Source organism: Diabrotica virgifera, chromosome 2, assembly GCF_917563875.1.
Source record: "Diabrotica virgifera virgifera chromosome 2, PGI_DIABVI_V3a".
Classification (NCBI taxonomy): domain Eukaryota; kingdom Metazoa; phylum Arthropoda; class Insecta; order Coleoptera; family Chrysomelidae; genus Diabrotica; species Diabrotica virgifera.
In genome coordinates, this window is record NC_065444.1 from 274,151,812 (window position 1) to 274,177,038 (window position 25,227).

Below are 25,227 nucleotides of genomic sequence, written 5' to 3' on the forward strand. Positions count from 1 at the left end.
AAGATATAGATGCTGCCCACCGTAACCGTCTACGCTCCAGACGACTGCCAATAAAAACAGCTAAGATTGCTGTGGAAAATGAGTTCAACTTAACGACCACATGGACTCGAGAATGGATGGAACAACAAAATAACAACTTACACAACCTGCATCACACAAAAACCACCAGGTTTTGATTACCACGCAACATATGGACTATGTTGAACCTAATCAGAACCCAACACGGCAGTTGTGGTTACATTATGCATAAATGGGGTAAACGACCATCCCCACTCTGTGACTGCGGACATTGGACAACCACAAACCATCTGTCACAAGACAGAACAGTGTCCCACAAGATCATATCGTGCCAGGTCGGAGGATCTCATGATGGAGAGTCCCAGAGTGGATAGACTATGTAAACCTACCTATTATGTTTTATACAAAATATAAATGTAAATGTGTCAAATGCCATACGATAAATAAAATAAATACAGAAACTAAATCTAAAATATCGAAAAATTAAATTATGCTGCTAATATTAGAAGTAATATTTCACGCCATGATTTGGATACATTACAGCAGAGGTATAACCAGGATGATCCTAAGGGGTGGGGGGTTACATCTACTTGAAGGTCTCTGGGGGGTATGGAATAATAATGGTGTTAAGCGTATAGAGCTCAAAGTACATCCAAAAGGGGAGGGTTTTAACCCTCAAATGCACCCCCTAGTTACGCCTCTGCATTACAGATCGTTTCCGTAGGTTTCTCAATACTGATGTTTCCTTTCTAGGTAACCTTCATTCTTGATTTTTTCTATAAGTTGTATTTATTATTCCGAAACACATGGTCTAGCTAGACATAACGTTTTCCTCCTTTTAACAGTTGTTGTTAACAATTACATCTCTTTATCCTTTCATCTCAGTACTTGTATTGGTCACTCTGTCCTTCTAAGCCATTCTCAGTATCCGTCGATATAGCCACATTTTCAGAGCTTCTAATTTTGTCATATATTTATTCTTTTTTAATGTCTTTGTAACATATCGACAAAATATATTAATACTGCTCTGTATATATTTCTTTTTGGACAAATTAATGTAATCCAGTTCTGTACTATATTTTTTTGTAAATGTATTTTCACTGCATAGAAAGTCAATTATTTTTCATTAAATGTCTAAAAGTTTTTTACCTCATAAATCTTCCTTATCTAATACCTCAAGACCCTATCGCATAAGAGAAGATTATTTACATAATATCCAAATATTAATAGGAAAATAACCAAAAAATTTAATTATTTTCCTCCACTTTCTTTTTCTCTTTAATCTCTCACATAGTCGTAACCAGGGGGGTTTGGGGGGTTATAAACCCCCCCCCCCATTGGGATGTACTTTGAGCTCTATACTCTTAACACCATACGTGACCATACCCCCCAGAGACCTTCCAGTAGTTGTAACCTGGTTCCTTAGGATCATCCTGGTTACGCACGCCCATTTCTGGCAAGTCTTGCTTTACTGCTTCCAAACAATTTGTTCTTAGGACGTCTTCTTCTTTTTTCCCCATTTCTCCCTCCTTCAGTATTGTTTTAATATTTCGGATCTGTGGCAGTCGTATAATATGATTAAGCTCTTAGGGCTCGTATTTTTGCAGTATTGCAGGGTTTTTTCTGCCGTCTGTATTCCTCCAAAAATTGTTCTGAGCACTGAGTTTTGAGTAGAGAAGAAACTGTAGAGTTGCTCGAGATAAATTACTAGTCGAATGTATGAAAGTATAGATACTAAAGAAATAATATGACAAAATGGCGCCTCAATATGAATATGTAAAAGACAAAGCTTATTAAAATAGGGGATGATGAAGAAATCCGGAGTTACAAATTAGAGATACAAAAGCATGTCAAGAATATAAATATCTCGGATCTATAATACCTAAAGAAGGCACCACCAAGAGACATCGAAAACAGAACGCAGCAGGGCAAAAAAGTGGTAAACATTCTAAGCTTTCTACTATGGTCTAACTCTAAACTCTAAATATATTAGACAAAAAACGAAATTGACAATCTATCGAACCTTGGTAGAGCCTACTATGACTTATGGAGCAGAAGTTTGGCAGATCACGAAAAAAGATAGAAAAATAATAGAGGTACTAGAAATGGATTATCTAAGAAGAGCGTGTGGTATATCCAAAAAAGATCACATCAGCAATGAAGATATTAGGACACAAATACTGTATATTCCAGTGTAGATAGAATTAAAACGAAACAACTAGTGTGGTATGGTCATGTGAAACGAATGAATGAAGATAAATGGCCAAAGAAAGCTTTAAATTACATTCCACAACAAAAAAAGAAGAAGGGGAAGGCCTTCAGTTGTCTGGGAAGAAAATGCACGGCACATAATGAGAGACAGAGCCATCAAAGAAGACAAATGGATGGACAGAAAACGATGGCAGTCGAAATGCGAGAAGCGGCAGAGGCTGCAGGTACCTCGCTTATAGATAGATAGATAGATAGATAGATATGTAGAAGTGATTAAACTTCTGGATACTGGTAAATGAAACAAATGAAACCCATTATAAGAAGAAAAAAGAATAATACCTCCAAAACCTTAATTACTTTGATCTTTTGAACTGAAAAAGAGCTTGTTAATAATAAAATAACTAACGAGATAAAATCTCTTCATAAAATGCGGTCCTGTTCTGCGAGTTTCCATCCCATAATTCTTTATTGATTGAAAGAAATGGAGGAGAACGCAAGAAAGAGAAAAGAGTGAGATGAATAGACAGCCCGACAAACATGTGAACCTAACCGCAAACAGGGACGTGGTAGTTAAGGGGATTAACAAGTCTTTTTAAACACGCTTTAGTAAATTTAATTAATGGAAATATACCAGGTGAGGTAATGTTGAATCTGGTTGTTTTATAAATGATTCAGATACAAATTTTTTGTAAAATTTGCCACTTGGATGCATCTTCCCTTAAGATTCGGATTTTTGTTTGTTAGTTTCATTTTGTTTTGTATTCTTTGAACACCAGAAAATAAAGACTGTGATGGATGCATCTTTTATTTGTCTTTCTTTCTTGACTGGCTTTGCAACTCGAGGTGAGTCTTCCCCGCATCCAATATTGCCCTAGATCATCTAAGATCTTGAGCTTACTTTTCCCATTGTGGTACCCCAATCCTAGATAAATCGGCTTCAACATCATCCTTCCATCTCTTTCTGGGACGGTCTACAGATCTTTTACCGTCTGGTCTCTCAAAAAACATTGTCTTTAACACTCTGTCTTCCTCTGAATTTACCACATGACCTGCCCATCTTATCCGGTTAGCTTTTATATGTCTGACGATGTTTTCAGTACCCTAAGAGTAACCAATTCAGCATTGCGGCACCTTCTTCACTCAATTCACGTCAATTCATCTCTTTGAGGGTTAAATATTCTGAAGTCAAATATTCCTTTCAAATACAAGCAGTTTATTTAGTTCCCGCTTATGTAGAGTCCATGTTTTACTTCCATGTGTATAATGTGTAAGAACTGGACGAATAAACGACATGTACAATCTTAATTTAGTTTGTCTTTTTAGCAGCTTAAATCTTTGATAAAGATTTATTCGAAGATGAAAAAATAAACAGCTATTTAGATGCTCCCTGTCAACTATCACCACCTGCTAGATCAATTACTCATCAGAAATTATGGAAGAGATAAAGAAAATCAACTCCCATAAAGCTCCAGGTTATGATCTAATAGTGGGAGAAATTCTCAAACATTTACCAAGAAGAGCCATCGTGTTTCTCACTACTTTATACAACCGAATTCTTCATCTTTCCTACTACCCAAGGCAATGGAAATTTGTTGAAATTATTAGGATCGCCAAACCTGGAAAGCCTCCAACAGAAGCTGCTTCTTACAGACCTATAAGCCTGCTGAATATACTTTCTAAAATATTTGAGCGACTACTGCAAAGTAGAATAAATAGTATAACCTCGATTAATAATTTAATACCAAATCATCAATTTGGCTTTAGGGAAAAACACACCACAACTCAGCAATGCCATAGAATAGTAAATTTAATCAGAAACGGCTTGGAAAACAAGAACATTTGCACTGCAGCATTTCTAGATATTCAGCAAGCCTTTGATAAGGTTTGGCACCAAGGGCTGTTATACAAACTAAAAACAAATATGCCCAGACAGATTTACTTACTTATAATCATACCTTTCCAACAGACATTTCGATGTCAAAATGGAAAAAGATAACAGAAGCTACCAACTCATAAAGGCAGGAGTACCCCAAGGCACTGATATACCAACTACTAACGAAACAACTATCGCCACGTTTGCCGATGATACAGCAATAATTGCGCTTGACCATGATCCAGTAGTGGCCTCCAACAAACACATTTAGATCGAATACAAAACTGGCTCCAAAAATGGAAAATCAAAGTAAACCACGAAAAATCGGCTCACATAACATTTACGAACAGACATGTAAATTGTCCACATGTTACAATAAACCACCAAGTTATACCAATGAAGACCGAAGTCAAATATTTAGGTATTCATCTTGATCAGAAACTAACATGGAAAGCGCACATTAAAGCTAAAAAACAACAACTCCAATTAAAAACCAGACAAATGAATTGGCTTCTTGGTAGAAGATCACAATTATCCATAGAAAACAAACTGGCAATACACAAAATAATACTAAAACCTATATGGACCTACGGGATTGAACTATGGGGATGTACGAAACCATCAAACACCAAAATTCTGCAGACATACCAATCAAAAACTTTAAGAATCATTGCAAATGCACCCTGGTGTATTTCAAACCAAACATTACATGAGGACTTAAAAATACCATTTATAAAGGACGTAATAGGACTGCATGCGAAAAAGAAGTATAAATCACAACAACGAGCTGATTTCCACGCTTACCAATCGTCCATTACCAGTTCGGGGACTCAAGAGACAGTGGCCAGAAGACTTGTGTGAGTGACACTTGTGTTAGTGAATACCTTGGTGAATACGGTGAACCGGCACTGGCCGGCAACACCTACAAAACATATAATTTCAGTTTTACTTAATACTCCTTTGTAGAGTAGATTGTACATTTGCAAGTTTCAAATAAAAAAAATTCTTATTGAAACTTCTCGTATAGTTGAAGAGAAATAACTGTTAAAGGAAGGATGATATCAATATTAGAGAACTAGTTAAGAAATAGACCCGGAACTCTATTTCTCAATCGACTGATGCAACTGCTTTTCTTTTCCTGAAATCTGCTTGTTCTACAGTGGACCCACTGCAACCATTTGGCTTATTGTTGGCTCTTCCATTTATTTATGATTTTCATTCCAGATTTCTAGGATTGCATCTAGTTTGTGGAAGCACCTGGTACTCTCCGAACTCTCATCCGATGGGACAGTACTTCTTGTAACCGCTAAGAATGGCGCTGGACCGAAGTATTTGGTAGCTGATTATCTGTTCATCAGCTCTTTCGTTGATTATTCTCCCAGATGAAATTCTAAATAAAGCTCATCATGTCATTTGTTGGACTGGAACCCTTTGGCGGTGTTGTACAGACAAGACCAGCTACAAGAAAGTGGGTAGCTCACAAATCTCTGGAATTCACCAGGACAAATACCTGCGAAACAGTTCATTACAGAACATTCGCCAAAGTTTACGGCAGACCTAATAACCAAAAACAGGAAAACAGTTAAAGCTACAGTAGGTCTGCTAACAGGGCATTGTAAGCTGAATAGGTAGTTGAAGCGGATGGGGTTGGCAGATGATTATCTATGCAGATTCTGACAGGCAATGAGTTACATGTAAGGTACAATCTCAAAGTTTTTAGACCTTTTAAAAAAGGGTCAGGCTAGAGAACGTAATCTACGGCTAGAGGACTACTGTAGATCTGAAAAGTACGTGTAGCAAAAGCCATCTCAGTGAGTCTATTTATCTATCCGGCAGGATGACATGCGGCAAATTAAAACAAGATAGGAACTTCTTGAAGTATATAAAACCGGAAAAATCCCTCAGGAATGATTGGTGTCCACCTTTGTAACAATACCAAAAACAATATATGCCAAAGATTGTTAGGACAATATCACTAATAAGCTATACCCTCAAAATATTATTTGTAAAGGTGATTCATGGAAGATTATACAGAAAGCTAGAATGTGATATGGATGATACCCAATTTGGGTTCCGCAAAGGACTTGGAACAAGAGAGGCATTGTTTGCGTTTAATGTCCTCTCTCAAAGATGCTTAGATATGAACCTGGATATTTATTCCTGTTTCATCGACTTCGAAAAAGCGTTCGACAGGGTCCGACATGAAAAACTAATAGAATTATTGAAAAACAGAGATATAGACAGACGACATTTACGAATTATCATCAGTCTGTATTGGAATCAAAAGGCCAATATAAAGGTAGAAGAACAAGAATCCGAGAATATTGATATAAAGAGAGGAGTAAGACAGGGTTGTGTTCAGTCTCCGCTACTGTTTAACATGTACAGTGAAGCCATATTTCAGGAAGCGATAGCGGAGCTAAGTGATGCAATCTTTATAAACGGAAGAATAGTAAATAACATAAGATTCGCTGATGACACTGTTATAATGGCAGATACCCTGGAATCGCTACAAGAATTGCTAAATAGAATTAACGATTATTGCATTCGATACGGACTAAAAATAAACAAGAAAAAAACTAAATTTTTGATTGTCTCAAAAACAGAACATGGAAATGAAAGGTTAATGATAGAGCAAACCCAAATAGAAAAAGTTAAGACATACAAATATCTGGGAACCTGGGTTGATGACAAAAATGACTAAAGCAAAGAAATTAAAGTCCGAATTGAAACTGCAAGGCAAGCATTTATAAAAATGAAGACACTGCTTACAAACAAATATCTTCAGTTGCCTCTCAGATTGAGGGCTCTAAGATGCTACGTATTTTCTATATTGTTATACGGAATGGAAGCTTGGACATTTAAGAGACAACACATAAGAAGAATAGAAGCGTTTGAAATGTGGTGTTACAGAAGAATATTGAAAATTCAGTGGGTTCAAAGGATTACAAATGTTTAAGTGATACGACGTTTAAATAAGGAGTTAGAAATTATGAAAAGTATAAAAACTAGAAAACTGGAACATTTGGGTTACATTGCCAGAGGAGAAAAATATGAGTTCCTGAGAATTATTATGCAAGGAAGGATCCAAGGAAGAAGAAGCATAGGAAGAAGACGCATCTCCTAGCTGAGGAACCTTAGAGAATGGTTTAACTGTAGTTCATTACAACTATTCAGAGCAGCAGCCAACAAAGTGACCATAGCCATTATGATATCCAACCTCCGATAGGAGAGGGAACTTTAAGAAGAAGAAGGAACTTCTTCTTGTAGTGTCTATCCGTTTCGTATGTTGGCGACCATCTTGGCAATCTGTACTTTGTACACTGCTGCTCCGTTAGAAACTAAATATCATAAATACCCTCACATCGGTTATTTCCCAACCCATTCGGATCGAAAGCAAAGCAGAATCCAGTATTTCCCTGCTGTTCTCTATTCTTCTTCGTGCCTCTTAATTGGTTCTTCTGTCCAGGAGATTCTCAACATTCTTCGATATGTCCACATTACAAATGCTTCCAATCTATTGAGACATTGTTTATTAAGAGTCCATGTCTCCACACCATACAAAAGAACAGAAAATACGTAACACTTTAGTACTCGTTTTCTAAGATTTAGGCTGATATTTCCACTACATAATCTTTGTTTCATATTATGGAATGCACTTCTAGCCTTTTTTATTCTAACTATCTAACTATGTATTTACTAGTATAACTGCACTAATTATCCAGTTTATCCATTTATCCATAATATATGAAAATAATGAACTAAAGCATTTCACCTAAACCAAAACATTAATTTCAATTAGATTATAATAACCGCAGATTATCTCCATCGCTGAACTCTCTACGTCTTTGGTCTCAAAGAGTAGACCAAAGAGCAGCGACATCCGCAACACGTATTGGATCGAACAATTACTCAGCAAGAATGGCTCTTTCTGAGCCGCGAGAATAACGAGAAGTATATAGAGGTTGGAAAAGGAGCAAAGAGTCGGGAGCAGTCGGTCTGGAGTTTTAGTGTGGGCAAGTTTAGTCGAAAAATGTTTGAGCATTGTTTTTTTAGCGGTTATTTTATTCCTGGAATCGAATCTTAAGATTGTATAATTCATAAATAGGTATGCAAAGTCCGCAGAAAGTGTGCAATTTTGTTTATTAACTAATTAGCGCTCCTAATCTTTTTTTCAATTATTGCTCTATAACTCCGAAGATTTTAAGCTTAAACCAAAGATCATCATCATAACCCCCCTCCCCCCCGCCCTTTGCGTCCACTGCTGGACGCTATTGTGCTCTATTTTGAGCACTTTGCATCCAATTTCTTGACATTTTCTTGAGATCGTCTGTCCAACGAGTAGGTGGTCTTTCTCTACTTTTTTTGTCTAATCTCGGCCTCCTCTCAAGTAATCTCTTCGTCCACTTTTCATCACTGGTTCGGGCGACATGTCCGGCCCAGTTCTGTTTCAGTGTGGCAATTCGGTACATTACATCGGTAACTCCTCTTCTTCATCTGAAGTCTTCAAGGTAACTCGGTCAAGAAGCGATAGACTTACTCAGAATTTACCTTTCCGTTTTCCTCTGAGCTATTTGCAGCGTTTTAGAAGTTGTAGCTGTCAATGTCAAAGTTTCGGCACCATAGGCCATCACAGGTAACACACATTGGTCAAAATGTTTTACGTTTTAAAGAAATTGGTATATCGCTTTTAAAGATGTCTTTGAGTTTTCCATAGGCTGTCCAAGCTAGGATTATTCTTCTTCGTAGTTCGCATGTTTGGTTGTCTTTTGTGATCTTTATTTCGTGTCCTAGGTCCATATATGTACTTTTCCACCAGCTCTACTTCGTTGTCTCCAATGTTGATATTTCCGCTAGGTACTAGGTTTGTCATGAATTTTTTTTGGAGCCAGAGGTTTTTGGAAACCAAAAATACCCCAATTAAAATTCACCGTAATTTAATTGTGCACAGATATTTTTTTCCGATTTCCTTCGAGGAAAATTTTCCTCGTAAAATCCGGGTTTTCCTAATAAAATCTGTTATTTTCAACAAAAATTTTAGAGCAGTAATTATTTATTAATAATTAAATAACTTGGTGACAAAAGATTTTTTTGTAGATTATATTTCCGGAAGCCAGCGGCAATAGAACAAATAGTCTAGCAACGATTAAATTAGTTAATTAAAAATTTACGGTCGCAATAATAACTAGATAATAATAATTATGATACACCAGAATAACTAGAATTGTCGTATAAAAAGGCACTATACCTATCTATCGTACCTACTTTACCGAATTGAAATTGGACTATTTGAGCGACTTCAACAATGTGTTAAAGCTATAAACAATTTTTTGGCTTATAAAAAAATATAATATCACGGTAACTATTATTATTAAATTAAGAAAACGGTATTGAAAAGGACTCGGCAAGACGCTTCTTTTAAAAGAAACAAAAACGAAGAAAATAGTAAGTTCTATGGGAAGTTGAGAAAACATATTTTTTTAACGCATACCAATTTTGAACTTTGAAATTCTATTTTCTTCAACCTAGTTTTTGATTGGGATTTTGATATTTTTCAGGCGCAACACCGATCGTTTTTATTATTATAATATATGTTGGGACTCCCTTGAAGATGAAAATTTGTACGGAGAAACAGGACCGAAATAAAAAGGTAATGGTTTGAAGATTACCATCCTATTATTTATAACTTCGCCGCAAATCAACTTTGACCAGCTGTATCTCAGGAACCACTCCTTGCAATTTAACTTTTTTTCTTTTTAAAAGTCTTGCGGAGTCCTTTCCAATACCGTTTTCTGAATTTCTCTTCTTCGTCTTCTTCTTCTTATACTTGTTGTAGATCTGTCGATCTGTTAATTTCGATGTTGAAGTATTTCTTGAGAGGTAGACTGCTGCAGAATGGGCTGATGCTGTCTCCAAGGATAACAGATTTTGTTAGGAAAACCTAGATTTTCCGAGAAAAATTTTCGTCGAAGGAAGTCGGAAAAAAATATCTCTGTGCAAAATTAAATTACGGTGAATTTTAATCAGGGTATTTTTGGTTTAAAGTTAAAATCTTCGGAGTTACAGAGCAATAATTGAAAAAAGACTTCGGAGCGTTGATTTGTTTATAAAAAAAATAGCACACTTTCTGGGGACTTTGATCCGCATATTTAATTCCAGGAATAAAATAACCGATAAACAACTTTTCTATGTTTTTTCCTAATTTGCCCGGAGTATATAGAGGAAAAGGAGCAAAGAGTCGGGAGCAGTCGGTCCGGAGGAGTTTGGAGTTGCGGCGGAATTGGGGGAGTTGTGAGTCGGAGAGGAGAGAGTGTGACATCGATTTCATCAACTCCCTCGCCGGCCTAGAAAATGTGTTGTAGCAATTTACGTAATTACTTACTTAATGTACAGGGAAGCGCTGCTCTATTTTCTCAGGAAGTTTTATTATTTGTGGTCAAATAGTTTTTTTGATTGCTACCAAATAGTTTTTTAATGCCAATGAAAAAATATAATTCTAATTGCTTTGTTATAAAAAACTTATTACTATTTTTTTAATCAATAATTTTTCTCCTCGGCTCCTTCTTTAAATAAGAATTACGTTTCCTTCATTTATTGTACTTGGCTCCTTGTTGACTAAAGATAACGTCAGCTAAGAAATTAAAGGAAGACTTGTACTTGCTAATAAGTGTTACTGCGACTAGAGAAGACAGATCAACTTGCCACGTCCATCAAGTTAGCCAAACAAAGTCAGCAGAACACAGTAATTCTTATACCATAATTAAGTGTAAATTAAATGCTAATTTAATGTTCCAAGAAAAAATTTATTCCTCTTCTTTAAAAGTTATCGCACGTTCTGCTAACTTGATAATCAAGCTAGCAGAACAGTAGTTCAAAAATTGATAAATCATTTATAATTGAATGCCAAAGTATTCTCTGAATTAAATGCAAATTTAATGTTTCAAGAAAAAATTTATTCCTCTTTAAAAGTTATCTCATGTTCTGCTAGCTTCATTATCAAGTTAGTAGAACATGCGATAACTTTTAAAGAAGAAGAGCAATAAATTTTTTCTTGGAACATTAAATTTGCATTTAATTCAGAGAATACTTTGGCATTCAATTATAACTGATTTATCAATTTTTGAACTACTGTTCTGCTAGCTTGATTATCAAGTTAGCAGAACGTGCGATAACTTTTAAAGAAGAAGAGCAATAAATTTTTTCTTGGAACATTAAATTTGCATTTAATTCAGAGAATATTTTGGCATTCAATTATAACTGATTTATCAATTTTTGAACTACTGTTCTGCTAGCTTGATTATCAAGTTAGCAGAACGTGCGATAACTTTTAAAGAAGAAGAGCAATAAATTTTTTCTTGGAACATTAAATTTGCATTTAATTCAGAGAATACTTTGGCATTCAATTATAACTGATTTATCAATTTTTGAACTACTGTTCTGCTAGCTTGATTATCAAGTTAGCAGAACGTGCGATAACTTTTAAAGAAGAAGAGCAATAAATTTTTTCTTGGAACATTAAGTTAGCATTTAATTCAGAGAATACTTTGGCATTTAATTATAAATGATTTGTTTCTGAATACTGAAACATGATTTGTCAAATTTTTGAATCTAGTGTTCTGCTAGCTTGATTATCAAGTTAGCAGAACATGCGATAACTTTTAAAAAAGGAAGAGCAATACATTTTTTCTTGGAACATTAAATTAGCATGTAATTCAGAGAATACTTTGGCATTCAATTATAAATGATTTATCAAATTTTTGAACTAGTGTTCTGCTAGCTTGATTATCAAGTTAGCAGAACATGCGATAACTTTTAAAGAAGAAGAGCAATACATTTTTTCTTGCAATATTAAATTAGCATTTAATTCAGAGAATACTTTGGCATTCAATTATAAAAGATTTATCAATTTTTGAAGTACTGTTCATCAAGCTAGCAGAATATGCGATAACTTTTAAAAGAAAAGAGCAATAATTTTTTTCTTGAAACATTAAACTAGCATTTAATTTACACTTAATTATGATATAGGAATAACTGTGTTGTGTTGACTTTGTTCCGCTAACTTGATGGACGTCAACTTGCCAAAGTAATTAAAGTGACCGTCGTATAAAACACTGATAAGACCAGTGTTAACGTATGAAGCAGAAACGCGGTCACTTACATTCTTACACAGAAGTACCAACAATTGCACAAAACTGCACGTTTTGAGCGAAAAATCCTAAGAAGAATATATGAGATAATAAAAGAGCAAGGATTTTGATGATACAAAGACCTTGGCGACCTTACTAAGGTAGAAAATTAAGAGGAAGACAACAGAGATGAGATGGGTAGATAATATAAAAAGCATAGGAACAAATTGAAAGTATGTTGCTCAGGGTAGAGATCAATGAGAGGAGTTGGTAGAGGCCTATGTCCAAGAATGGACAATAGAAGGCTAAGAAGAGGAAGAAAAGAGCAAGGTTGGTGGCGCAGGTAGTGGCGATTCTCGAGAATCTTGTAAAATGCATTAAGATAGCAGGCCTTAGATGGATAAGGCATGTAATTAGGAGAGAGGAAGGTGCAACCGTCAGAAGTTTTTGACTGAAGAGGGCCGATAGTAGAACGAGCCAGAGGAAAATCGAGACTTAGATATCAAGACAACTTAGAGGATGATTTAAAATCGATTGCAGTTACAGTATGGAGGAGAGTTGCTAGAGGCAGGGGTGAATGAAGGATTATGTTGAAGAAGTCTTTGGCTACTAACGAGCTATGATGCTACTGATGATGGTGATGACCTTCTTAGTGATGAAAATAACTATTTTGGGAAATTAACTGTGTTAGTAAATATTAGGGATGATAACGACTCTGTTGGGAAATCTGTTAGACCCTCTATTATTCTATACAGCAGGCATTATGAAACGCGATGCTGGGAAGAATGTAACTGCCGATGGCTCATTAATGACCTTCCTAGCATTTATCTGCGGTATTTACAGCCTTCGCGTATTCCAGGGATCTGTGGATTAATCTGAATTGATACTGGACTTGTTGGTGCTTGTGATGAGAGTTTTGTAATTCGTAGCGCTGCTGTAGAGGATCAACATCCTCTGTTTTTTTATTTCGATCATTTTCCTTCTTGTGCCACCCTCGAAGAATGTTGTTGGTCATCGTGGGAATCTTGATCTTGTTGATCATCTCTAGAACGTCGGAAGTTTCCATTCTTCCTGGACCTCGCTTTCAAAATATTTTTCCTTGCAGGATTTCTTGTAGGAGTACATATATGGATTAATTTCGCATAATGTGTCCCAAGTAGTTTTTTTTAATGTTATGGACTGGAGGACAACACCTATCGTTCTTCATCATTCTTCTGAGTAATCCTCATTGGTGGTTCGGTCAGTCCACGGCATATTAAGGATTGTCCAATATAGCTACATCTCAAATGCTTCCAATATTCTGCATATCCTTATTTATCATCGCAGCATTTTTACTTACCAAGACAGAGGTCTCTTGAAGAATGCCCTCATCTAGTTGAAAGTGTATCTTACTTTTTCCCATGCGCATGTGCCTCTTTATATATTTTGTTTACCTCTTTTAACATTTGTTGATATTATACATAGAATGATTGATCATGATACACTAGTGCCATTGTTGCACTTTCCATTTAATTCTGTTTTGGGTAGCTATTAATCATTAATCGATTGGTAATAGCTGCTACAAGATTTGATTGCGGTATCTGTTGATGTGAAAATAATATATTTGAATCATCCATAACAAAGAGTTACTTCTTCTTCTTATTCGAGTGCCTCATCCTTTAAGTACATTGATTGGCGATCATTTCGGCCTATTTTGCTCTATCTGCAGCGATTCTGAAGGGTTCTATTTTTGGTTTTCCACTCAACTGCTTTAAATTGTTGAACCAGGACTTGCGTCGTCTCCCTAGTCCTCTTGTTCCTTTAACTTTTCCTGGTATAACCAATCGCATCAACTCATGTTTTTCATTTCTTAATATGTGATCAAATTAGCTCATTCTATTTCCTTTATAGTGTTCGGTATTTTTTTTTCATTTTTTCGTGTTTGTTACGTGGGACGGTAAGGTCAGTTTTGTTGTTCAATTTAATCGTGGATAAAGTCATCAAAATTATCAACAAATGAAGAAGATACTGGCGAAAAGGAAACTACTCTGTTATGCGGAGGATGCATTATTGATATACCAGATGAAGATAACCTTTAAAGTTAGTACACATATTTAACATTAAGACAAAAGTGTTTAAATTGTAATTATTATAAAAATCCACAAGGAAAAAGTTTTCCTGTAGTTGGATGTATACCATATAATGCAGAAAACGACTAAAATCCTTTATAAAACTTACCACCATACAGTCAACATGTGAACTAGTCGATTTAGAGCTCAGATGGTACCTAGAGCATATTACATGGAATATTTTGAAAGTTGACATATTTCATCTGTTTCCTTGACAGATCACTGTTAAGGCTTTACTCATAAATTTTTATAATATTGTATTTTGGTGGTTAGCATGTTAGATCACGTAAGCACTGATGATGATTGGTCATCCAATCGAAAACTAGTTCTGTGGTGTAGCCCTTTTTAGGGATTTTTAAATATATACCTTTTATAAAGGATTTTAGTCGTTTTTTGTAATTATTATGTTATTCTACAAAAATGAGGACACCAGACATTTTGCTAATGAAATTGGCCCACCAATTAAGTATTGAATTTTGACGTTTTAGAACGTATATTCCCATCTAATACCATTCACAGTCATGTATCTGCAAATGTTATATTGATTTGTCTAGCTGAGACATGGCATCCACGTTTGCCTGTACTATTTATATTTAATAAACCCCTACGCATAATAAATTTGAGTATTTCTTTGAAAATCGAGGAGTGTCAGCAGATTAAGCAGATAAAGAAATAATCCACTCGAAAAAGAATGTTAATAATTGATGATGACTGCTTACAATTTCTATAATCACGGCATTTGAATGCGAGCGAATAGTCGAGAAGATAAATAACTGTTGTATTTGAATGAATGTGGTATATTGAATCTGATAGAGCTCAGTCGGTCTGTTACAAATCTCTTTTATAAAAGAAACTCATCGGTCACGATCACAAGCAATATTTCACGGTTTCCAAACATAACCTCACTTTGTCCCCCGGGCGGTCATTATCGTTCATCAGATGCGTTAAACATTTCGAAACAACTAAAACTATATTATTGTAAATTTTATACCAGGTGTGTACTGTAACGTTGGATTATATTAACAGTCCATTCTTCCTTAGTCAAGATCCACTCGAAAACTTACAACCTCAGTCATGAATTGTATTTCTGTGCCATTAATTGTTATTTAATTTTTGAAGTTATACTTTATGAAGGTGGCCCTCGACCCTCTAGTGGTTTATAATACGTCTTTTTTTATTCTTTTGGTCTCCAGTTTCGTTGATTAAAGTTCCCAAGTATTTGTAAGTTGAAACTCTTTCAATTTGAATGCCCTTTATACTAATATGTGCTGGTTGTGTCATGTTTTTACTGAAGACCATATACAGTAGAGCGTCGATAATCCGAACTAATTGGTACAGGGGTAGTTCGGATTATCAAAATGTTCGGATTATCGAACATATATGTTCAAAATACATACAAAGCTACATACACCTTCATAATAAATTGTATGTATCTGCATTAACAAAACAAAAATCCGCTGTCATATTTTGCCCATATTGTCATATTAAATCCAAAAATTTGGTCCGTAATCATATTTTTTAATTTTATAATTTTTTTACGTTCGGATTAGCGATCGTTTGGATTACCAGGGTTCGGATTATCGACGCTCTACTGTCATCATCATCCAGCCTCAAAAGTCCACTGCTGAACATAGGCCTCCTCCCCTCGTTTCCAACCCCATCTATCCTGCGCCGCCCTCATCCAGTTTTTATTTACCTTTCTTAAGTCGTCAGTCCATCTTGTAGGCGGTCGACCGACGCTTCTCTTGTCTTCTCTTGGCCTCCATTCCAATAACCTCTTCGTCCATCGCCCATCTGTCATTCTGGCCACGTGTCCTGCCCATCTCCACTTCAACCTGGCTATCCTCTCGATGACGTCAGTCACCTTTGTTCTTCTCCTGATTTCTTCGTTTCTGATTTTGTCTCGCAGAGTTATTCCTAACATTGACCGCTCCATTCTTCTCTGCGTGACTCTTAGTTTGGTAGCCGAGGCTTTAGTTAAGGTAAGTGTTTCTGATCCGTACGTCAAGACTGGGAGGACGCACTGATCGAATACCTTTCTCTTTAGACATGTGGGTAACTCACTTTTAAAAGTTTCTCTCAGTTTTCCAAATGCTGCCCACCCAAGACCGATTCTTCTCTTCAGCTCATGAGTCTGGTTATCCCTGCCAATCGTAATTTCATATCCCAGGTATTTATATCTATCTACGAGTTCTATTTCCTTCCCACCAATACTGATGTTCTGGTTGGATACCAAATTTGTCATTATTTTTGTTTTTGAGATGTTTATATTTAAACCTACATTTTCTGTAGCTACAACGAGTTCTTGTACCATCTCTCTTGCCATACCTAGATCCTCAGCTACTATGACTATATCATCGGCGAAACGTAAGTTGTTTAGGTATTCTCCATCTATTTTTATTCCCTTTGTCATCCAATCCAAACTCTTGAAAGCATGTTCTAAGACCGTATTAAAAAGTTTAGGTGACATTGGGTCTCCTTGTCTAACCCCCCGTTCTATTTTTATGCGATTACTGTTAGTATGTAATTTGACAGTGGTTGTTGCCTGTAAGTATATTTTGTGTAATAATTTTGTATACCTATAATCTAGCCTGCATTCTTTAAGCGCCTGTAATATTTTGCTAAGTTCAACTGTGTCAAAGGCTTTATGAAAATCGATAAAAACTAGAACTAGGGGTTTATTGTATTCCACTACTTTCTCTATCAGGGTTTTTATACTTTGTAGATGGTCATTTGTTCCGTAATTTTTTCGGAATCCTGCCTGTTCTCTTGGTTGATAAGTCTCTAACTTTCTTTCCATTCTCTTAACTATTATTCGCGTAAATAACTTATATAAATGGCTGAGGAGGCTAATCGGTCTGTACTTCTCTAAATTGGCTTTGTCTCCTGCTTTGTGTAATAGAATCATAGTAGCGTTGTTCCAGTCTGTTGGAATATTGGCGTTGTGAAGGCAGATATTGAAAAGTTGTTTAATTTTTTCAAGTAGTATATTTGGGGTTCGATTCTTTTTCCCCCCATCTTCACCTGGGGTTCGATTATTTTTCATTTTCTTCAGAGCCTCTTTGATTTCTGATTTTGTTACATCGGGCATTAAATCCGATCCTTGATTTAATACCCCAGTTTTTACTGTAATTGGAGGTTGCGCATTGTCATCTTTTTTTCTTGATTTGTATAACTCTGTGTAGAACTCTTCGACTATTGTTAATATTTCATCTCTGTTTGTAGTTTCTTTTCCAGTCCTGTTTCTTAGTTTGTTGATTTCTATTTTTCCTTTTTGTACGCTTACGTTCTTCAAAACTTTCATGTTCTTATTTTGCTCTATTGCTTGTTTTGTTTTTTCTACATTGTAGTTTCTTATGTCTTTTCTTATTGACTTTGTGATAGTCTTATTTATTTGATTTAGCGCTTCTTTGCTGGAACTTGTATCTCCTTTCATCTGTCGTCTTAGTTCTATAAGGGTTTTAGTAGGTTGACTTAGTTTTTCATCTTTTTGGTTTGTTGGACAGTATTTAGTTTGAGCCTGTTGTATTGTGGTGATTATTTGCTTGTTCAGTATATTAATGTCTGTTGTTGTATCTTTCAATGTATCATTAATATATTTTTCGAACTCCTGAATATTAGTTGGTTTTACCCATTTCTTTGGGTGTTTCTTATTTATCATTTTGAGTCTTTCCTTTTCGATCGATATCGTTATTTTAGCTCTTACTAACCTGTGATCACTGCTTGTGCTGAACTGGTTTAACACATTTACGTCTTTAAATAATTCTTTTTTATTTGTTAAGAAATAGTCGATTTCGTTCCTTGTTTTTCCATCTGGACTTTCCCAGGTCCATCTTCTGTGTTTTTTCTTTTTAAAGAAGCTGTTCATTTGATAGAGATTGTTTTCCAAAAGAAAAGTTAACAGTTGTTTGCCTCTATCATTTCTGCCTTCGCTTCCAAAATTTCCCAATTCACTTTTGAAAGTTCTTCCTCCATTTCTTCGAACCTTTCTTCGGTAGAGAGCGACCGAGCATTATATGTGGCGATGTTGAGGTTTATATTTTTGACGCACTTTGAATAGAGTTGGTTTACACTGGTCGGGTTTGTGGCACACGCTCTACTGTACTTGGTTTTTTTTATATTGATATTTAAGCCATAATTGTTACAAGCAATATTTATGTTTGTAAGTAATCGTTGTAATTCTTCTATGTACAATTCTTTTATGTATACAGTTGTTCTTGCAACTAGTACAGTGTCGTCCGCGTATCGAATATTATTTACAATCTCTCCATTGATTACGATTCCTTCGTTTGCTTGCAAAAGGGTTTCCTGGCAGATGCTTTCACTGTATCATTAAATAGCAGTAGTGACATAATGCATCCCTGTCGCACTCATCTACGTATTTCTATTTCTTGTAAGGTCTCATTTTCTATTTTGAGAACTAATACAGTAATAAAAACGTTCAAATTATCACACCTCATTGATGGTTTTGAATTGCGTGGGGACATCCGGTATAGTTACCGTTGTTTGATTTATCGGCGCGCCTTGTTCTCCACTCTGCTCTGCTCTTTCGGATCGCGGCGGCCGAGGCCGTGGTTTCGGATGACGTGTGCGGCAATAAATGCCGATCACACTTTTATTCTCCTTTGTTTTGTTTCTTGTTGTTTCTTTTCCGACGCCCACTCGAACCGAATCAATCAATAAGCAGCGAAAGCTCGTTTTTCTTTTGTTTCGGTGTTGCTCGTCTTTTTTTTGGCGTGTTTTGTTGCCAAGATTGCCGGTCGACTACGATCCCGACCGATCAGGATACAGAAGAACGGTTATTTATTGGGGAGTGGCTAAGAGTACGGTAGTTAGGTTTTAAAAAAATAAGTTAAAATTGTATGGATTCTAGTGCATACTAAAAGTGCACTAGTATAGTGCATATATACAAATGCAAAGTAAATTATTATCTGCTAACTACTTAAAACATTACAAGTAATTCGCTCATAAAACAAGAAATGACCAACAATGCCAACTCAGAAGAACAATTAGAAAGAATGAGGAGTCAAATAAAAAACGCCCAGAAAAAAATTCAACAAGAAATTGTTAGAAATAGATGACCTGTTATCGAGATGAACAATCGACCTATCGTTCAAGGAATTGATAAAAAATTAAATTAAATAAAAATACTATTGTGTGAATAAAATTATTATGAAAAGGGAGGAAAAAATGAAATCAATGAATTGTTTAAGAATATAGACTTTATATTCTCTACCTACATAGTCTACTCACACTCAACAATAGAAAAAGAAACACAATTGTAATAGAAAAAGGAGTGCGACAAGGCGATTCCCTGTCAACTAAACTATTCAACATAGCAGTAGAAGGCACAGTCAAGGCTAGCGGAACTAATGAGCTCATTCCTCAACACAAATAGTAGCATGCGGAGATGACATATTTCTATTTCATTTCATATGGGAAAATACAAGGAAGACCGGGCCGCTGGGCACAGACCAACTCCCATTGAACTGGCAAGAACCACGCTTTTATTCGAGCAGGGAACCATGTTGCCCTTTGAGTATTCATAGCATAATATAATCAATAACATCGACTTGTAATCGCCATATTTTGTACAATAATATTGTAGATGATGTATTGTGTATTGTAGAAGATGATCTAATTTTTAGAAGTTTTTTACTTCTGTATGAGTTTTTAACTATGGTATACAGCCAGCTACTAGGATTTTCCCATTGATTTTGTAAAAAAAATGTTTTAAAATGAAATAATCTTAAAATACTTATTGGGAACTGATAGAGCAACGTTTTAACTTGAATTTAGACACTTCGTGAATTAAAAAATAATAAATAGTATTTACTTGTGTTTTTGATCCTTGAACATTTGAAGGTCAAGAGACATTTTTGTTCAGGATGATCCAAAAAAACCTAAAAATATATTTTCTTTTATTGCTACAGTAAAAAATGTTTAAATTAATTAGGTCCACTTTAGTCCTGTCGCCAGGGGGGGTACAACGGCCTCGTTAATTCAGATGGACTTACCCAAGTTTTTTTTATGTATTTTGACCCGTAGAACACGAATTTTTTGGGTAACAGTTGATCCGGATGTCGATAAGATTGTTATAGACCAAGAACTTGAGGAATCAAATAACAGCGATTTTTGGCAAAACAAAACAATATTTTGTATTTTTTGGGTCATTTTAAGCAAAAAATATTTCTACAAGTTTTTTAGTAGGATGCACAGTTTTCGAGATAAACGCGGTTGAACTTTCAAAAAATCGAAAAACTGCAATTTTTAAACCCGAATAACTTTTGATTAAAAAATAAAATAGCAATTCTGCTTAGCGCCTTTGAAAGTTCAAGTCAAATTATGTCGGTTTTGATTATTTGCATTGCTAAAAATTTATTGTGTTATTGTTAAACAAAGCTACAAACAACTAGTGCGTGAGTGATGTTTCTATGATTTCTCATTTAAAATCGAACGAGTAGGTAGAATAGGTACTAGTGCAATCAAGACTATTTCTACGTTACATGCGTTAAAACGCATGTAAAAGCACGGGAAACCCTACGTGTTTATAGCTTTGTTAAACAATAAAAAAATAAATTTTTACCAATGCAAATAATCAAAACCGATATAATTGGACTTAAACTTTCAAATGCGGTAAGCAGACTTGCTATTTTATTTTTTAATCAAAAGTTATTCGGGTTCAAAAATTGCAATTTTTCGATTTTTTTAAAGTTCAACCGCGTTTATCTCGAAAACTGTGCATCCTACGAAAAAACTTGTAGAAATATTTTTTACTTAAAATGGCCCAAAAAATACAAAATATTGTTTTGTTTTGCCAAAAATCGCTGTTATTTGATTCCTCAAGTTCTTGGTCTATAACAATCTTATCGACATCCGGATCAACTGTTACCCAAAAAATTCGTGTTCTACGGGTCAAAATACATAAAAAAAACTTGAGTAAGTCCATCTGAATTAACGAGGCCGTTGTACCCCCCCTGGCGACAGGACTACTTTTCGCATGGGCGAAAACATTTTTGTAATTTTTCGTCTTAATTTTCCTACCGTGTGGTTGGATAGTCACTGCCAATTTATTGTAATAACACCGCATTTACGGCACGATAGGAGTAAGCGACATGACACGGCACAGCAGTTGACTAGCCAGCTAATTATGTAATAATTAACGGTTGAACTTTGTATGTTGTGTTGTTTAACCCACACCTACTATCATGTACGACATGAATTGTACCTACATACCAGGTGATGTCTAAAAAGTGTTTATTTTTTTGGAATTACAGATTTTACCTACTTATTTAATTTTTTACTTATCTTGTCTTATATTGCTTGTAATCCTTCTTTTTGTTTCCCTTTTTTCTGTCTTTTTCATTTAATTTAAACAGGGTGAAACAAAAAGGCAGGTCATAAATTAAATCACATATTCTGGGACAAAAAAATAGTTCGATTGAACCTAACTTACCTTAGTACAAATATGCACATAAAAAAGTTACAGCTCTTTGAAGTTTCAAAATGAAAATCGATTTTTTTCCAATATCGAAAACTATTAGAGAATTTTTTATTAAAAATGGACTTTTCGTGGCATTCTTATGGAAGGAACATCTTTAAAAAAATACTGCGTCTCATAAAAATTTTATGGGGGTTTTGTTCCTTTTAACCCCCCAAATATTTTTGTACGTTCCAATTAAATTATTATTGTGGTACCATTAGTTAAACACAATGTTATTAAAACTTTGTTGCCTTTTCGTACTTTTAAGTAAAATATAAAGAATATAATAATAAGTGCGTACTAAGAAAAAAATGTGTGGAGGGAGGGAACACACAAAAAAAAAACGACAGTAAAAGTCGAAAATTAAAAAAAGGTGCACCTTGTTTTAATTACCTCTAAAAGTTTTCTTTGTTTTAAACTACCATCTTGTACCACATTAATCAAGGTTATTAGTGGAAATTATATACACAAGTCTTGTGATTTATTACATTAAATCGTATTATACAAATTTATATATTTTAGGTAATTTAATGTTGTTAGATAGTTTTGGTCAAAATAGTTCAGATTAGCCCCATGGGATCTTCCCCATGAGAAGGATACGTTTTACTGTTAATGGAACAAAGCTGTTTATATACGTAGATGGTTATTTTTTTATTAATAAACATTTGTGTGTTCAGGCAATATAACCATTCATTGGCAGTTAATAAATACTTCGTGGTCTTATACTTTAAATATTTTTTAAAAAGTATTTCCTTAAATGATCACTTTTAATTTAATTTTTTTTTGTTTCTTAACAACATTCTTCATGTCGGTACAATCATTTCTAATTTGTTGTTTGAGCTCGTTCGAAATTTGTTTTTCAATTTTAAAATTTAAATTTTTTTAAAAACTCTACCAGAAGATTGTAAAATATACTGGTGGTCCCATTTGAAAACACTCATATTATCCGTATATCTCAGAAATTGTACATTTGGCAACGTCGAAAATACAAAATTTTAAATCGCTGGTCCATCTACACTTCTTTAAGAAATTAATGTACCACCTTAAAAATTTGTCATTTTTAATGTCTCGAATTTCCTAAGCCTGTTTTCCGATTTAAGTGATTTTTTTAATAGTTATAACCTTATTCTTTAACAATAGGGCTTTACATTCACAGTCATTTGTCAGCTTCTGTCATGTGTCGTCTAATATTAAGATATCTACGTCATACGTCTTTGGTTTGTATCATTGGTAATACCAATAACGTATGACGTAGATATATTAATATTAGACGACACATGACAGAAGCTCGAAACAAATGACATTCGATGAAAAGCCCTATATCGCTGTAATAATATTGTTGCTAGACAGGTACATTGTAATTGCATACCGGGTGTACCAATCAAACTTAACCGGTTTTGGAGCAATAAATAAATCGTCAGTTGGTTAGAAAAATTTCAACACCCCCTATCTCGAAAACGCAGCATTTGCGGACATACGTTTATAAAGCAATCTGTCATTATTTTTTCATGCAGAACTACCCCTTAAAGTTTGCTATACTTTTTTAAAAACACCCTGTATTGACGAAAAACGAGGCTAGTTGTTAAAGTACCTAACTTTTTTATTATCCATCATAAGCGAATGAATCAAAAAATATAATGTTAAGAAAACATGAGGCTATAGTTGGGTTTTAATTTCAGTATTTTATAAATGCTAGAATATTTCACAGTGTGGCGCGAACTTTGATTTACCTGTCTAGCAACAATATTATTATAGCTATATTGGTAAAGAATAAAGCTATAACATTAAAAAAAATCACTTAAATCGGACAACAAGTTTAGGAAATTCGAGTCATCAAAAATGACCCATTTTTCAGGTGGTGAGTTATTTTCTTGGAGAAGTGTAATTGTGTAATATACATAACCAACATTTTGTTACTATATAATAGGGGGTGTCACAGATATCTGTATGTTTCCATACTCTACCCACGCACTGTATATCTAAATATCACATGCAAAAACAAAACTGGCAGCTGTCGCAATTATTGGACGCAACCACGACTAACCCACCCATATAAATTAAATTTTACACGCTTAGAATCCACCCCTCACCCCTTACGTATACAAACCGACGATATTACATCCTGTGTATTGTCTTGTATCTTATGGTTTCGTGTTTCTACTGTTACAGACTGAAATAGCAAAACGCTTAAACGCAATCATCGCCCAAGTGCTGCCCTTCCTCGCCCAAGAACATCAACAACAAGTAGCCACAGCTGTCGAAAGGGCCAAACAAGTCACGATGGCTGAGCTGAATTCTATCATAGGGGTAAGTCGGTCAATATGTTGATAGATATAGTAAAGTAGATATAGCGGTTTAACCAAAACAAAGTTGTGGCGCAAGTCCATAAATTCTTATGAATAAAAAACATACAGTATGTTATGTTAATTATTGCTGGTTGACCATTTGCCTTGTTATGCAGTACACTTTTAACTGATTTAAACGTTTTAAAATACCACTTTTGAACAATTATTGTAGAAAAATATAATCAAAGTAAATTGTCCAATGATAAAACACTGAAATATAGCTTTAATTTGAATGTGAAGAATTTTAAACTATTTATTAAAGGAATGGTTATGATCTAGAATTGTAGAAGGTGAAATGCATAAGTAGAATCTGTTTTTCTATTATTGAAAGCCCTTTTGTATTCTGCTCTAGTTTGTTCAAGTTTCTGCCAATTTGACCGATATAAGTTTTTGGACACTCTTTGTATGGTTCCATAATTTTAGAGATATGACTATTGCCGACTGCAGCATTAAGATCTCCATATAATACAATACGATTTCTGAAATGAATTTCGACTCGATTCAAGTTCTCTGTTTAACCCAGGTATGACAATACCAAAAGGCACCGTTAGGAAAATATTCCAATTTACAGTTCAGAGAACGTGTATGAAACGAGTCTGTGTACTCGTAATACAGAGTATGGCATTAGTAAAATAAGAAAATCTACGGTTTCGTTTTGATTTAAATCTGTCTCCCTCCATCCTCCGATAGTACTATTTCTAGGTCTACCTGTTGTCAAGGAGGCTCTGAGGAAGAAAAATTTACACCAACACGACCGTAGTTTTTCGATATAAATTAAAACTATTTAAAAATGAATAAACATTTTCAATTTCGTTGCAAAACGAAAATACAGCCGAACCATATTCTAGTCCAATAAGAGAGTGCAGCAAGCACCTCTACCGGTTTCGAAACTTATTAGTCTCTCATCAGGAGGCACATATGCTGCTCTCCCTGATCCAACCAAAACAAACCCCAGCGTACAGTCCCGGATTGCAACGAACTAAATGGCATAGATGCCCTAGCGGCAACTGCTACAACAAGGCTAAGTTTTCACTCTAATGGTATATAAAACAACATAATGCTA

At 35.0% G+C, this 25,227-nt stretch overlaps 1 protein-coding gene across 5 annotated transcripts in view; it reads left to right on the forward strand.

The window, feature by feature from the left end:
• LOC114335738 (protein groucho) overlaps positions 1–25,227 on the forward strand; it is a 645,524-nt gene that overhangs the window by 512,103 nt on the left and 108,194 nt on the right. For all 5 annotated transcript variants that reach the window (XM_050644661.1, XM_050644662.1, XM_050644664.1 and 2 more), the window contains exon 5: positions 23,989–24,126. In XM_050644661.1, the coding sequence (XP_050500618.1) occupies positions 23,989–24,126 (138 nt within the window). The remainder of the gene's footprint in view (positions 1–23,988; positions 24,127–25,227) is intronic.